General features: G+C 37.2%; 1 protein-coding gene and 1 long non-coding RNA gene across 9 annotated transcripts in view; one reads left to right on the top strand and one right to left on the bottom strand.

Moving 5' to 3' along the window:
- The first annotated feature begins 1,661 nt into the window (after positions 1-1,661).
- LOC309387252 lies at positions 1,662-3,799 on the top strand. Its single transcript, XR_014174566.1, has 2 exons — positions 1,662-1,783; positions 1,881-3,799. It is a non-coding gene; the product is annotated as an uncharacterized lncRNA (long non-coding RNA).
- Positions 3,800-3,931: 132 nt separating this feature from the next.
- CLIP4 (CAP-Gly domain containing linker protein family member 4) overlaps positions 3,932-16,042 on the bottom strand; it is a 41,646-nt gene continuing 29,535 nt past the window's right edge. For all 8 annotated transcript variants that reach the window (XM_081943634.1, XM_081943630.1, XM_081943631.1 and 5 more), the window contains exons 11-16: positions 14,147-14,290; positions 13,213-13,347; positions 10,803-10,926; positions 7,857-7,918; positions 5,647-5,719; positions 3,932-4,742 (exon numbers count right to left, since the gene is read on the bottom strand). In XM_081943634.1, the coding sequence (XP_081799760.1) occupies positions 4,421-4,742; positions 5,647-5,719; positions 7,857-7,918; positions 10,803-10,926; positions 13,213-13,347; positions 14,147-14,290 (860 nt within the window). In that variant the 3' untranslated portion in view covers positions 3,932-4,420. The remainder of the gene's footprint in view (positions 4,743-5,646; positions 5,720-7,856; positions 7,919-10,802; positions 10,927-13,212; positions 13,348-14,146; positions 14,291-16,042) is intronic.

Here is a 16,042-nt window from a genome sequence, read left to right as displayed (position 1 = left end):
GAACTTTGGAACCTGGAACTTTGAGAGCATGTTTTGTGCAATATTATAAAACAGATGTGACCATGGGACCGGTCATGATGAAGACCTTACCTGAAGGCAAACAAGGCCCTGAACTATGCTGGATCTCTGTGGAGCCCAAAGGCACTGTTGGAAATACAGATAATGTAATGAGGCTGGTGTTGTGTGGCATGTTAGTTTGCCATTTATTGTGCTTGACTAAAAGAATCTTTGAATTCAAGTGGGGTGAATTGCCTAATGAGCACCAAGGAGCATATCAGTGATTGCATTGTTGCTCTTGAGTTTCTTTGAGATTTCAGGTTTTACAGACATAAATGGAATTTTTGCACATCTGCTTTATTTTGAATTACTGGTGGCGGCACCACTTTCGCAATCATAAGGCAGCTGCTTCTTTTCCTAGGCTTTATGATTGATATAGTAACCTGTTTCACACACATATACATGTACAACTCTTGAATCTCAAAAAGCATATGAGCTCCATGAGCTCTGAAAAGGATTTAGCTGATTAGAAGAGAGGAGCTTTGCACACACACCCATGTACACTAAACACCTCTTTCAAAGGGTTTTGTACAACCATGCTTAGTAACAACCATTTCTAGCAATATAAATAACAAAATAAAATTTAACTATTAAGAAAGCTAATGATGAATTAGGAAATATCAAGCATCAAGGTGCAACTTCATCCTTAAATTCCTTAACTACTTTTTACATGATCTTACAACAAAAAATAAGCTTATAACTATATTATATAACTATTCCCCTTAGTCAAAAGTATTCATTAACGAGAGTAACGGTGTTGCTATATCAAGAGAAATATAGATCAGGAAAATTTCTTCTAGCAAAGCTGAAAGTATCATAAACATTTTATACAGAGTAAATAAATCTTGTCAAAAGTCCTTAACGATGCTTTAAATTGTTATGGTTTTAAGTGCAGTTTGACAAGATGCTTCATTTAGAAGAAATAAACCATTTGCTGGTTTCTTTGGCTTTTCATTTATATATATATGGATAAGACTCCTGCCTAAGATATATACAGCCCGGGTTCTAATCCCAGTAAGGGTATGGCTAGCTGATGAGAGCTAATTAGCTCGAAATAGATCTATCCTAGTCTCCCTTTATTTATTTATCAGTACAATTACAATCAGTACAATTACAATTACAATATATATACCGTATTTTTCAGAGTATAAGACGCACCGGAGTATAAGAAGCACCAAGATTTTGAAGAGGTAAATTTTAAAAAAATGTTTTTGCCCTCCCCAGCTCCTAGCACTCTGCAGGCATCTGAAAGCATCTGCACACCCCATTTTTTTGTGAAAAATGGGGCATGCAGAGAGTTTGGGAGGCCTGCAAAGTGCTTCTGGGGGCCAGGGAGGGCAAATATGTGACGTGTGGGTGCTTGATCTTCTTAAAGAGTATCGATCTCAAATCCACTTTTTTCTACCCCTCCCACAGCAGGGCAGGACTAAACATCTCTCTCTGCGGTTTATTTTTCCCTCCCTTCCCTCGGACTAGCAGTGACGGTAAGCCGCTTGGCCCAAGGAATGGCGGTCGGCTCGCTTCTTCTCTTCAGTGAGGAGGGAAAGACTTGCGGGAGCTGCTGAATGGCTGCTGCTGCGCTGGACTGAGAACGGCCCTTTGGATGAAGAGGAGTGGGTATCCCTTCCATGGGATTAATGGTTCCTTGCGGTAGCGCCTGAGCAGCAAAAGGGAAGCATATAGAAAAAGAGGCTGCACACACACACACCCAAATCCGCCCGGATCTGTCATGCAGCAAAGAGATATGGTAGCTGGGCTCAATAGCAGCAGCAGCAATAAGCACTGCATGACAGATCCAGAGGGATTGGGGTGGGGAGGTGCAGCAAGGGAAGAGGACCAATCTCCTCTGCTCGAAGGCTTTTCTCAGGACGCTAGATCTCCACTTTCTCTCTGGAAAACGCTATTGGCATCGTCGGGATTTTGGCTAGTAAAGAAGTGCGGGATGGAAAGAAAACTTCAAAATGTGGGAGCTCCAGGTCGGGAAGCCTCCAAAGTTTCCTTTCCATCCTACGCCTCTTTCACTAGCCAAAATCCCAATGAGGCCAATAGCTTTTTACGGAGAGAAAATGGAGATCTAGCATCCTGAGAAACACCTTCGTGCCGATTGGTCCTCTTCCATCCACCCCTTCCCCCAAATCTGCCCGGATCTGTCATGCAGCAAAGAGATATGCTAGCTGTGCGCAATAGCAGCAGTAGCAAAAAGCACTGCATGACAGATACGGGGGATTGGGGGGATTGCAGCGTCCGCTTCACCAGCCCCTTCTCGGGCGGTTCCAGGTGGCAGAAAGTGCAATAACAGCATTTTCAGGTGGCAGTGCGGTGTTCTCAGCTGCCAGGAACCATCTGAGAAGGGACAGGTGAAGTGGGCGCTGTGTGAGAGGTGTAAGGCAAGGTGTCTCGCTGCTCGATCACCCCCTTCTCCAGACAACCCAGTTAGAGGATGGTCAGCTTCTGCTCCTGACCCGGGAAATGGATCTGGCCAGGAGGAATGCAAGCCCCATTTTTGCAATCAGGGAGGAAAAAGAGTGTTTCAGGCGCTGGGCGGTTCCAGGCTGCAGTGATCGCCTGGTGCCTGAAATGCTCTTTTTCCTCCCTGATTGCAAAAATGGAGCTTGTATTCCTACTGGCCAGATCCGTCTCCTGGGCCAGGAGCAGAAGCCAATTACTGGGTTGTCTGGAGAAGTGGGGGTCCGAGCAGTGAGCCACCTTGTCTTAGGCCTCGCCTCCTGCACAGTGTCTGCTTCACCTCCCTCTTCTCCAGACGACCCAGGCGGCTACATTCAGAGTATAAGATGCACCCAGATTTTCACCCTCTCTTTTGGGGGGGGGGGGGGGGGAAGGTAATACAATACAATACAATAGTAGAATTGGAAGGGACCTTGGAGGTCTTCTAGTCCAACCCCCTCCCTAGGCAGGAAACCCTATACCGTTTCAGACAAATAGCTATCCAACATCTTCTTAAAGACTTCCAGTGTTGGGGCATTCACAACTCCTGGAGACAAGCTGTTCCACTGATTAATTGTTCTCACTGTCAGGAAATTTCTCCTCAGTTCTAAGTTGCTTCTCTCCTTGATTAGTTTGCACCCATTGCTTCTTGTTCTACCCTCAGGTGCTTTGGAGAATAGTTTGACTTCCTCTTCTTTGTGGCAACCTCTGATGTCTTATACTCCAAAAAAATACGGTAATACTTTTTAAAAATGTATTTTGGAGGCAGGTAGCAAACTATAGGTTGGCACATAATTTTTTGGCACCCATGTTGGCTTCTGTTGGCCTGCAGGCTAAGTAGCCAACTTCTATTCAGTTGAACTCTCCTCTGGCTTGATGTGTTGACTGTGAAACAGTGTGGCGCCTGTGGTAGGAACACACAGTGTTTTCAAAAAACACTTGAAAATACAACAAAACAATCACAGTTTCTGCAATCTCAGTTCCCAAAAGGCAATCATGATCAAATCATCCTGGAGAGTTGAAGATGAGAATGATATCACATCCCAAGTGACTTTCTTCCCACCTGCCATAGCAGGAAGGTGCATGTTTTCTGAAACAGGAGGGCTTGTACATCCAGGCACATATTTCTAACACTTATTGATCTCCTAGCCTCTTCTGGATATAGTGCTTGGGACACACATAACTGGTGCAATGATACAGGCTACAGCCTCAACTTATCTAATGGTTTATCCAAAGGATCATAGAAAATACTTCAGGGGAAATAAAAGTGCACACTAAATATCCCAAAGGCTTTTTTTTGAAAGTGCTTCTGGTATACTTTTTTTTAAGCATCCGTGGGTGCGCGCGCACACACACAGTTTAAAAGTGCTTTTGCTGGAAACCTGAAAATATACATTTTTGTAGCTTTCATGTCATGTCAAAAAAGCAAATTCTGCTTTTCAGGGTTTTTTTCAACTGATCATTTTGTGCTTTCAGCGAACTGTCTAAAGCTAACAGCTTCCCAGAGTTCTCTGTCGCTTTTCTACCTTACTTTTTTTTTCTAGAGAAAGCAGTTTAAACAGTTATTTAACAAGCTATATGATCTCTTGATGCATTATAGCTCCAGTAAAATACAGGATAAAAGCTCATTTTGAAGAGACAAAGCCTGTCAAAATGGAGTTAGTTCGAATAATGGTTATTATTGGAGTAATAGAGCAGCTCAAATCCAAGATGTTTCTAATACAAGAAGTATCCAAGCAAGAAATGTTTTATAGTGAAAGCTACTAAGATCTCATTCTTCAGTCACTGCACACTTCCAAACTGTGAACATCTTAGAGCCACAAAGCTTTAAGATGTTAGGTAAAGATGGGGTTCCATGCAGGTAAAACTCAGCTTTTCCACATCTATTTTTGTGAGAACATCATTTTAACAATGTTCTTCAACAGATGTCATCAACAAGTTTCACTCCATTAATCCCACGATAAGTTACTCGACTTGGACGCACCAAGACTCCATATTTTGGCTTGCAAGTGAAATATCGTTTTTCGCCCACAGAGCCATCATTCTTGCCCTTGGCACTCCGAAGTTCCAAGCCAAGCCAAATGCCTGGAGCAAAAGTGGTGGGCCCAATGTAGCGAATTGTGCCCATCTCACTGGAGCTGGTCAGGAGGACCTGAGAGCCTTCATGCAATTTCACTGGGGCATCTGTGCTTGTAGTAGTTGTGTTGCTCCAACTACGACGCAAAGAAGAATTTTTTGATCTGGAGAGAGAAAAAGAGGCAACACTTATTTCCAACTGAAATTTTTTTTAAAAAGTAAAATAAAAAATACAACATTGCACAGTAAAAGGGAATTGACCTCCAGTGTATTAAATTAAGACCAAGGACCTCTTTCTACTAATTGATTCTAATTCAATTTCCAAAGCAAAATATGTATTTGATTTATTCTTTGATCACTTTACTATATTTCTATTCTGTCAGTGTTATGCAAGAAGAAAAGTTATAAATAATCTTTTTCATTCACATTAAACTGAAAGTCAAGAAGATTTTACAAGTATAACCCTTTCCTCTCAATGCCCATATTAGCTGTGAAAGAGCTAAATATGCCAAGACGCTGTATAAGAAGAAAAAAATAGATTGCTCTCCTGTTGCAATCCCAATAACTATCAGTTTGTCATGTAACAAATATGCTCAATATATTTTAAAAACAAGGATGCTAAAAACAAATAAGTATTTAATGTTATTTCCAGTGTGGTCTAAGTAAGGTTCCAATAAAAAGCAGCACAAAGTATGGAAGATGAGAGAGGCAAAAAGTTTAGGAAATGTTAACCATTTTGTCTAGCATGAGCTGACAGGAATGTGGCAATGATGTTTAATATAGACCAGATTTTTTTACCATCTTGAGTTATTCACTTCAGAGTAGATTACTGCTTGTTTCTAACAACTATCAACCATTGCTGCATGACAATTCATAGATATGCAGAACATCACTGGCATTGTTTTTCTTATAGACATTCAGAAATAAATATGGGATTTGCATGGATATGCCAAAATGATTCCTTAATCATGAAGATTCATGCCTCCCCTGGTAAAAGGGGATTTTAAATCTAATCTCAGAAAATTAGGAATATAGAAATTCTGTTATTTCTTCTATAAAATCACTTACTTAACAAAGAAATTTCTCCTGTTTATCTCTTTTTGTGAAGCTGCAGAGGTTGTACTAAAACTTCGTTGGAAACCTGAATGAAAAAAAAAGCAGAATAAGCTTTTAATTGAACATGCAATACATTTCTATGCTGGTCTTGTAACTATGAATCTTCAGGTATTTTGGATGATGAGAAAAAACTGAGGTCAGCAGAAAAAGCCAATGAGGAAGGCTACACACAAAGGCAAATGAAGATCTGTAAACAAATAAAGTATACTGAGAACAGAAAGCAGGATGGGTCACAAGAAGATAAGTGATAAATAGCTGTAGCAGTACACAGGCTGTTGAAGAAGCTAAAGCTCAGAATGAGATTGCCAAAAGATACTAAAGAAATCAAAATGGTTTATTAAGATAAACTCAAAATAATAGGGGGGAAAGTAGTATGGTAACTGCTTGATAAACACAGCAAAATCTAGCAAATAGCAAAGGAAATCTACTCTGGATCTTTTTTTTATCATTCCATGGAGAGGAAGTTTCAACATGACAGAAACATGGTCATGGAATATCTATTCTCCATTAATATGTTTCAATCTCCAGATTAGCTGCATCCTCTGGGGTAATGAAAGAACTTGCCACCAATGTGGTCAAATGTTTATCTGTAAGTAATATTGGGCAAATGGTAAAGTATCCATTAACTAGAAGAGAACTAAATCTCCATCTACCAAAAGAGGAAAAAAGAGGAACCAGGAATGACACTGAAGCCTGGAAAGAGACAGAACAAATTGTAAAGATTTGCACCTTGAAAATAATGCATGAAGAAGCAGGAGTTAGTAGGGACTTGTCAAGAACAAGCCTGATCATCTTTTGATGTAGTAAATTCTTTAGTACTTTGTAATTATATCGATGTAATTCCAGCAAAGATTTTAATAAAATCCCCTCTCCCGTGATATTTTGATTAACAAGATCAAGATTAACTGTGGGCTGGTTAGCATCACAATTATATGACAACACAGTTGGCTCAAAAGTGGACTTATCAATGAATCGTATCAAGATGGAGAAAGGTATCAACTGAGGTGCCGCACAAACTGGAAAGAGCTATTATGTCCCACGATGTTGTGTGTTAGTCAAACTTCACCTTAAGCAGTCTATCTATTTCTGGGAACTCTAAAAAGGATTGATAGAAAAATTCAGAGGAGAACAATGAAGATGATGTAGGGATAGAAATTAAGAAACTAGGTTAATGTAATCCTGAGAAGACTGAAGGAGGATATGACAGCATTCTTTAAAATAGTTGAAAATATGTCAAAACAAAACAATTATTCTCCATTCAGGTTCTAAGTATAAGACATGGATTTGTGAATTTGAGATGCAAGAAAGCAGATTCCAATTGAATGCTAAAGGAAAAATGAGAGCAATTCAAAAATAGAACTAATTTGCAGAAGTGAAGTCTCAATTGCTCAGTGTATTATAATGGAAACTGGACAGCCATCTTTTACAGATGATTCAATTTGCATTTTGGCATTAAGTTGGGTATTGGTTTTGAAAGCTTATATGGCCCCTTCCACTTCCAACATTCCCAGCCACTATGCCTCACAACGAACCTTGTTAAAGGGAATATTTATGAATATATTGATATATGCACATTAAAAAACACAGCACAAAAAACTAAATTGGTTAATTTCTACTTTGCTATCCCTAATGACTGAGTCTGTGTTGAAACTATAATTATTTTTTCTTACACGAAACTTTAAACTTAATCTTTGAACTGAAATACTTAAAATAATGGACATTTGTGGGTTGATCTGCAATAGATACCTCAGAATTAGATTACTAACTCAGAATCTAATATTATTATTGGAATACTAATAATAATAAAACCACACACTTTGAATTTTATACAAAAATATGTAAGATAAGGTATACATCCAATATTTAAGCTTTTAGCTGCATTTCACAAAGATATATGTCTGTAGATCTCTAGAATCTAGGAATATAATCAATAGATCTCTGGAATCTCACAAAAAAAAACCACTCTTCTTAAAAAAAACATATTTAAATCCAGAAATGCATTGAAAAAATAAAACAAAAGAAAAAGAACATAACACTTGTATTTCCCAATTCATTCTCACTTTACATCAACTATAACAAATATATCATGTTCAAGAAACTACAATTTCTGTAATTTGCATAGGTAATAGAAAGCAAAAAACAGATTCATGTTGTATTCTTACCAGGGAAAGAATGATTCATTTTACTTGAAGTATCTGTGAGAGATTCTAGTGATCCTGTTAACCTGCAAATGAAATCATAGATTATTTTTTTTCTCACTCAAGATAACAAAAGAAAAATAAAAGCAGTGTAATTCTTCCTTTCCACTGGTAAATATCCTTCAGCATGTAACATACTACAGATTAATTTTTTCTGAATTCAGAATACAGTCTTTCCAAAACTACAGGTAGTCCTTGTCTTATGACCATAATTGAGCCCAAAATTTTTGTTCTTAAGTGAGACATTTATCAAGCTATTTTGCCCCATTTTATGACCTTTCTTGCCACAGCTGTTAAGTGAATCACTGCTGTTGATAAATTAATAAACCAGTTATTAAGTGAATCTGGCTTCCCCATTGACTTTGTTTTGTCAGAAGGCTGCAAAAGGTAATCACATGACCTTGGGACACAGCAACGGTCATAAATATGAACCAGTTGCCCCCAAAAAATGATCACATGATCATGGAGATGCTGCAAAGTTAGTAACTGTGAAAAATGGTTGTAAGTCACATTTTTCAGTGCTGTTATAATTTTGAACGGTCACTAAAAGCTGTTGTTAAATCAAGGACTATCTATAATGCCCTGAAGATGGATTCACCCTATAGTACTCATAATCCTGAAGCAAGATTATTTTACTAGTTGAAGAAAATTGATCTAACATATTCAAGAATGAAGTGCTGGGACATCACTGCAGAAAAACTGGTAATGGAAGGTCTAACTGGAAATGGGTCTTTAGAACAGATAAATAGTTTTCCCCATGATTCACAATGTTCCCATTATTCTCATCCTCATATTCTCACGTCCCTCAGGTGCAAGAGGGACAGAATCAATATCTGTTAGAGTTCCCTAAATGAATAGAGCATTTCAGGGATCAAAAACTCTGCAGCATCATATGCAGCAACAAAGTATGTATCCTGTAAATCAGCTTTTAGGACCCCTCTACCAGTATTCTGTTTTTCACCTCTTGTAGTTATTTTTCGGAGTATAAGACGCACCCTTTTTCCTCAAAAAAAGAGGCTGAAAATCTGGGTGCGTATTATACATCGAATACAGCATTTTATGCCTCCTGAAGCCCCTCCCCTTCACCAAAATGGCCATGCATACCCTTATGGAGGCTTTCAGAGAGCTCGTGGGGGCTGGGGAGGGCAGAAATGAGCCAAAAATAAGCTGTTCCCCCCCCCCCAGCCCAGCAGCACTCTATAAGCCTCCATAAGGCTATGCATGTAATTTTTTTGACGGAAAACGGGGCATTTTTGTTTGTCTTTGACCCCCCCCAGCACTCTGCAAGCCCCCCAAGGCTATTCATGCCCTTTTTTTAAAAAAAATGGGCCCATTTTCATGAAAAACAGGCCGTTTTTGGGAGGTTTGCAGAGTTCAAAAACTTTTTTTTTTCTTTTGGAAAGCTCTTTAACTAATTGAAGAGAATTACATTGATCAAGTGCTATGCCAGCAGAAACACCTACCTATCTATTGTATTTCTCTCTCTCTCTCTATTTCTCTCTATCCCTCTCCCTACCTACCTACACACATACTCTCTCTCCCTCCCTACCTACTATATTTCTCTCTCTCTCTATCCCTTTATCTACCTACCTACCTACCTACTCTTTCTCTCTCCCTACCTAGCTACTGTATTTCTATTTCTCTCTCTCTATCCCTCTACCTACCAACCTACCTACTCTCTCTCTCTCCCCCTATCAACTGTATTTCTATCTTTTTCTATTTCTCTCTCTCTATCCCTCTATCCCTCTACCTACCAACCTACCTACACACACTCTCTCTCCCTACCTATCTACTGTATTTCTCTATCTCTCTCTATTTCTCTCTCTATATATATATATCCCTTTATCTACCTACCTACTTAACTACTCTCTCTCTCTCCCTACCTACCTACTGTATTTCTCTCTTCTCTCCCTCTCTATCCCTCTATATACTACCTACTTTTTAAAAAAATTGCCTCTTCAAACCCTTGGTGTATCTTATATTCCGGTGCATCTTATACTCCGAAAAATACGGTAGCTAGGAATCAGCAACTACAGCTAGGAGAATCTCAATTCCAAAATGTGGGAAATACCTAACTTAGACACAAAATTTCTGACACTAGTGGAAGATTACCATGGTTCCAATTCAACTCCTTGTCTAGCTAGTGGCCAACACAGACTTTTTAATCCATGTCATTCTTTTATGCTGTCTGTGTCAGTTTTAATTTCAATTTTCCACTGCACGTTCTCCAAGATACTCCTCAACTTTACCATGCTGTAGTTTCATTTGCCAATATTTCCCCTTATTTTCCCATCATGATATTTTCTCTTCTACTCTCCACCTCAAAATCCCTCTCATTCACAACACTGAATACTCTTTGCTAGGGTACATCACAATGTAGCTAATAGTAACCAAAGTGCCACCAAAGCAGTGTCAACTCTGAATGCCCACATACATAGATCTGTTTCCAAACTGTCTCCCAAATCATTTCATTCTGCTTTATGGCACTAGAGGTTAAAGGAAAATTTCAGAAATCTTTCTTTCAATTATGAGATTGCATATACTGACATAAGATGCAACTACTTTTATTTTTTTTAAAAACCTCAAAATACAACTCAGCTTTATTGACTATCTCACATTAATCTTGAAGACTTATTACTTTCTTTGGCCAAGCTTATATAAGAATAAGGGTAATAAAAATTGGATAGATGAGAATATTGCACTTATGATGTTACCTAGTTTGGTAATGAAACCTCTGCAAGAAACCACCAAGCTCAGAGACCACCAAGCTCAGAGACCACCAAACTCAGAGAGCATCAAGGATCTACAGTTTGGCAAGAGTGACACTAATCTAGGCTTCTCTCCAACTGGAAAAATTTCTAAATGAAACTACAAATATTTGGTGCTGAAACCACAGTCTATGGCACTTACTTTTGCACTCTAGATGGTGGTGCAAAAACACCATATCTGGGGGGGCATCTGAAGTACTGTATTCCTGCAACTGAGCCATCATTCTTGCCACGAGGTTTATCCAGTTCTATGCCATACCAAAGCCCTGCAACAAGAAATACTTTTTTTTTCCAAACAGGGTATTATTGTTCCTTAAAAAGTTTCATTTGAAAAGAAATGCTCTTCACATTTTGAATCTGCAGAACCAAAGGGGGGGGGGAGCTGTTTCAAATAAATAAATCAGCTTCAGTAAACTATCCAGACAATGGCGCTCTCTCAAAATTTGTTTCAGCTTGTATTTTAGCATTTAACTCCACTACATATACAAAGAAGCTGATGAAATAAGGAGAGAAAAGTAGGATATCAATTGCTAAATACTGCAATTCCATCTAGGGAAGAACAATAAAGCTTTAAAATCGGACTTTTCAATTTAGAGGAACAATCAGTTCTTCAGAGGCAACAGTGACATCTGCAAGTTTATCAGTAACTATGCATTTAAATAAGTTTTAGGAAACTGTACTTTAAATTCCCAAAGCTGGAGTGAAATATTATGGAGTACAATCTTTTGAAAAAAGAGAAGACATGCACAATTATTGTTGCTGACTAACAACTTGACTTTTTCAATCTTTTTGTTAGGACAGTCATTTTTTTCTATTAATTTTCTCAATGTGCAACTAATCAGGTGAAAACATAATGTCTTTAGGTGATTTGTTATCTACTCTGGGTAAGGTAGGTAGAGAATAATTCTTTTTTTTTTAAAACAAAATTTTATTAGTTTTCAAATATATAGGGGAGGGTAAATAGGTATACAAAATTTTTTGGCAGCTTTCATACTGCTGGTAGAGATCCCAGCACGATACTCACTTATGTAACATTGTACAACAAATTGATAGAAGAAAACAGTAAACCAAATCTTACTCTATATTGTTAGTCTTGTGTTCCTACATGTTTCTCTTTGTCGTTTTCTAATATATCACTAACTACTATTGTTCCAAATAATTTTATTTTTGAGATCTGAGCCTTTTCGATATTGCTTCTTCCTCCCTGTCGCCAGAGAGAGCCTCAGTGCCCCCCTCCTTCCCGTCTTGGATCTTACTATCTTGTGTTTTACTGTCTCTTTCACTACTCCCACTCAATTCCTCCTCTGAGAGTGGAAAATTCTTTTTAATGAAGGCCTCCGCCTCCTGGACTGTATTGATTCTGATCCTATTTCCCTCCCAGAAGATTAACATCCCCTCCGGAATCAACCATTTGAACCAGATCCCTTTTTCATATAATTGAAATACAAGGGTGAAGAGATCACCATTCTCAAACAGATCCCGAAAAAAATAAGAGATAGGAGGAGGAAATTTTCCTCCCTAGCAGAGAATAGATTCTGATAACAAACAGACTCTGTACGCTATCTACCACTTTCAATATGCTATTTCATCTATTAAAAAAATAGAAATCAATTTATTTATTCGTTCATTTCTTCCTTAATGTAATCAAATAACAGCTTATGTAGAATATAAAACAAATGGAAACAGCCAAGGCCTAATTAAAATCCCAAGAGGAACTATCCAAAACAACATAAAAAAGGGATAACAATAAACAGCTAAAAGTTAGAATTTCAGATGACAACCATTTATCAAGCATGATAATTGATAGCATTTTAACTTAACATTTCATGGGATTTTTCAAAATAAAATTAAGAAGAGAGCTAAATGTTCTGTCATCTATAAAGCCAGTAATTTACACTCAACATAACATTAAAATGATTTTTTTAACTTACTAGACAAGATGTCTGTGACTAAAATACTGCATACAAAAGTACCTTATTAGTATATATAGGTTGGCCAATAAGATTGTCATCACCTTACTTTTTTTTCCCAAGAGGATCAGGACTTTCCAATAAGACAATCTGGCCAGTTATTCATATTCCAGAAATGCACATATTAAATTACTTCAATGTACAAGAAAAACTATTTTGAAAATTTTAAAAATCATAACATGAAACCATTTTAATCAGTTAGGCCCTCTGCAATGTATCTCTACTGTGTTCCATCCTGATATATTTCTGGACACAATTTAAACGCTCAGAAAAATTCCTTCACCATTTCCAACAGGAAAACAAATTTGATTCTACACGACTGCATTTGTAGCAGAATATTTTCTTCAGACGTTACCAATTAATAATTTATTGAGTTTTAGCTAGTAGCTTACTTTATAATGCAATTAGCCAATTAATAAAATTAATTGTTACTATTGATTTTAAGTGGTTTTTACTATAAATCTAAAATATTTAATTAACTGTAAATATTGATTTGATATTCTGTAGTTTTTTTTTAATGGAAATTACATTACATATTTTAATGGCAACAAAGCAAAAAATGTGATTAAACAGTAAAGTTACCTGGTGCAAACTTGGTTGACCCATAGAATCTAACTATTCCAGTTCTTTGTCCTACCACAAGTACTCTTTCTCCAACCTGAATTTCCCCTTCATTAAATGCATTTTGCTTTGCAGATAGAAAAGCATTATTTCCTTCTGTTCAATTGGGTCCATAGAATGCAAGAGATATACAAATTACATTAAATAGGAAGATACCTATGAACTCATTATTCACATACAGACTCATCACAATCAGTTATGCTCTTAACAGAATTAAACAAAATTACAGTATAAAAGCTAGTACATCTGTATTATTTTTAAATTTAGCAAAGACAATGACCTACAAATATAGAAAATTAAGGTTGGTACTATGTGAGAGGCTTATATCATATTACTTTACAATTCACTTCAAATATGTGAAATCTAAACAATTTCAGCCGAAGAAATTCTTAGCTATTGCTACCATTTGTGATCATCTATTTTCTTCCACAGATGTCCTAATGATTTTTAGATAAGATATAGTTATTTCCCAGGGTCGCATAAAGCAGCAAGGAGCATCTGTCCTCAAAGCAACAAAGCTGCTGCATCCGGTGAAAAGCTAAGATAGCTGCTTTGAAAATTAAGCCTAGTTATCTATGCATGCAGAGATCACAATTGGAGCATTCTCTGATATTGGGAGAACATAAAAATATTTGGGAAAATTGCTTTTCCCCCCCTTTAAGTATAAACTAGATAAATGAAGTTTACACAGAGTTTGCATAGGGCTGGTGATTTGAGGTCAATTGCACTTACCAAATATTTCCTTGCCACTTCACTCACATTTTTAGGAATAACAAAACTTACCAGGAAAATCTCAGGAATGTAATAGCTGCATTAGAGCTTTAGATATGCAATCCTCCCATATCTCTATCCTTATAATAGTCTATTACAACAAATAATTGAGCAGAGATTGTACCAGCCATAGATTTGGATGAATTTGTGTGGTCTTTTATGTTTTCCTTCTTCTTATTACTTGTGGAATTACATTTCTTGGGACAATTCAGCTTGCCATCTAATGATACAGTTGAGGATGAAGAGCTACTGAATCCAAGGTAATTTGCTAAAAATAATAAAGTATAGTTATTCAACTAGAAAACACATAAACACATGAAAGAAGTGTCAATTTGTCACATTTTTCATTCCTTGTGAGCATAAAACTAACTGATCATGATGGACACCACTTAGTTTTTCAAGTCTCTGTTACTAGTATGTAATACTTATTAAACCTAGAACATAAATGTAAAAATAATGCAGCCTTAAGTAATAAAAAATCTCGGTTCTTTGCTTTTGATAGCTAGTCTATTAAATCTTTGATGAGAAACAGGGGGAATGACATTTTGTAGATGAATTATGAAGTGCATGGACTAGTGCCTACAGCATACTGTTATGCATCATATTAATATTAAAATCCTGTCTATAAAGTAAGATTGGGAAGTAAATCACTTTCATTTCAATTTGTGAAATGTTGATGTACAAGCTCCTTATCAAGATTTATGTCTATCTGTCCTTTCTTTTTATAACTTCCTCTTCTGGTACTTTTCACCTGACACTAAAGATTTTGATGATTAGGCCTGAGGTATTTCATCCATAGACCTGGAGATAATGCAAGTTTTTCTTTTAGTTACAAACAGAATGTGGGATTTAGGATGTACAAGTACCAAATATGCAAAAAAATCACAAAGAGCTTTCAAGTACCGTATTTTTCAGAATATAAGACGCAATGGAGTATAAGACACACTATGGTTTTGAAGAGGCAATTTAAAAAAAAAAGTTTTTCCACTCTGCAGACCTCCCAAAAACGGGCCCATTTTTTTTTCAAAAAGAGGAGATGAATAGCCTTTAGGAGGCTTGTAGAGTGCTCGGGGGGGGAGCAAAAACGGCCCATTTTTCATGAAAACGGGCCCATTTTTGTAAAAAAAAGGGCATGCATAGCCTTTAGGAGCCTTGCAGAGTGCTCCTGGGGAGGGCAGAAATTAGTAACAAACGGGCCGTTTTTTGCTCAATCCCCCCCCCCCCGGTCTCCAGGAGCACTCTGCAAGGCTCCTAAAGGCTATGCATGGCCATTTTGGTGAAGGGGGCGGGGTTTCAGGAGGCAAAAAATGTGTATTCAGTGTATAAGACACACCCAGATTTTCAGCCTCTTTTTTGAGGGAAAAAGGTGTGTCCTATACTCTGAAAAATACGGTAGCTGCAGCTCCTTGTACAATGTACCTTTGTAGTATGTACCCTTAATCATAATCTATATGATATTAAAACCTTGAATAGTATTTTGCTAAACATCCTGAGATCTTCAGCAAGGTTCACAATCTTTACAAGAGAATGCCCTATTTCATGAACAATGTAGAATATGATGAAAAATTATAGTGCAATGAGAGGGATGGAGCATTTCCAACAACAGAGAGCTTAAATTACCTGGCATTTTACCAGTCACACCCCATTCTATTCCATTAGACCTCAAAAACTGCTGCTGTCAAAAACCCTTGCTGTGTTAAAAGGGTATATTATAAGGATAATTTCAGAAACATTAAAATAATCAAATATGGAGGGCCTGAAAGTGTAACCCTTTTTGACTCCCAATGAGGAAGAAATCTGACAGAGGCATAAAGTTTAGCACTCCATCAGTGATGGCCAAAGTGTATATGTTAACCATGTAAAAATTATGTTTCCTCCTTTTTTAAGTATTCAGTTCATTTCTCTGTGGGCTTTAAATTTAGTCTATTGTTTGATTTAATATGGTGAATTTATTCATATTTATTTATTTATATTTCATCAATGTATTTATTTTGTTGTATTTCACTGCATTAGTTGTATG

The sequence above is a fragment of the Natrix helvetica genome (assembly GCF_964273705.1).
Source record: "Natrix helvetica genome assembly, chromosome: 2".
In the NCBI taxonomy this organism is placed as follows: Eukaryota; Metazoa; Chordata; class Lepidosauria; order Squamata; family Natricidae; genus Natrix; species Natrix helvetica.
The sequence above is the reverse complement of the archived record's forward strand: the minus strand, read 5'-3'. Positions and strand labels throughout refer to the sequence as shown.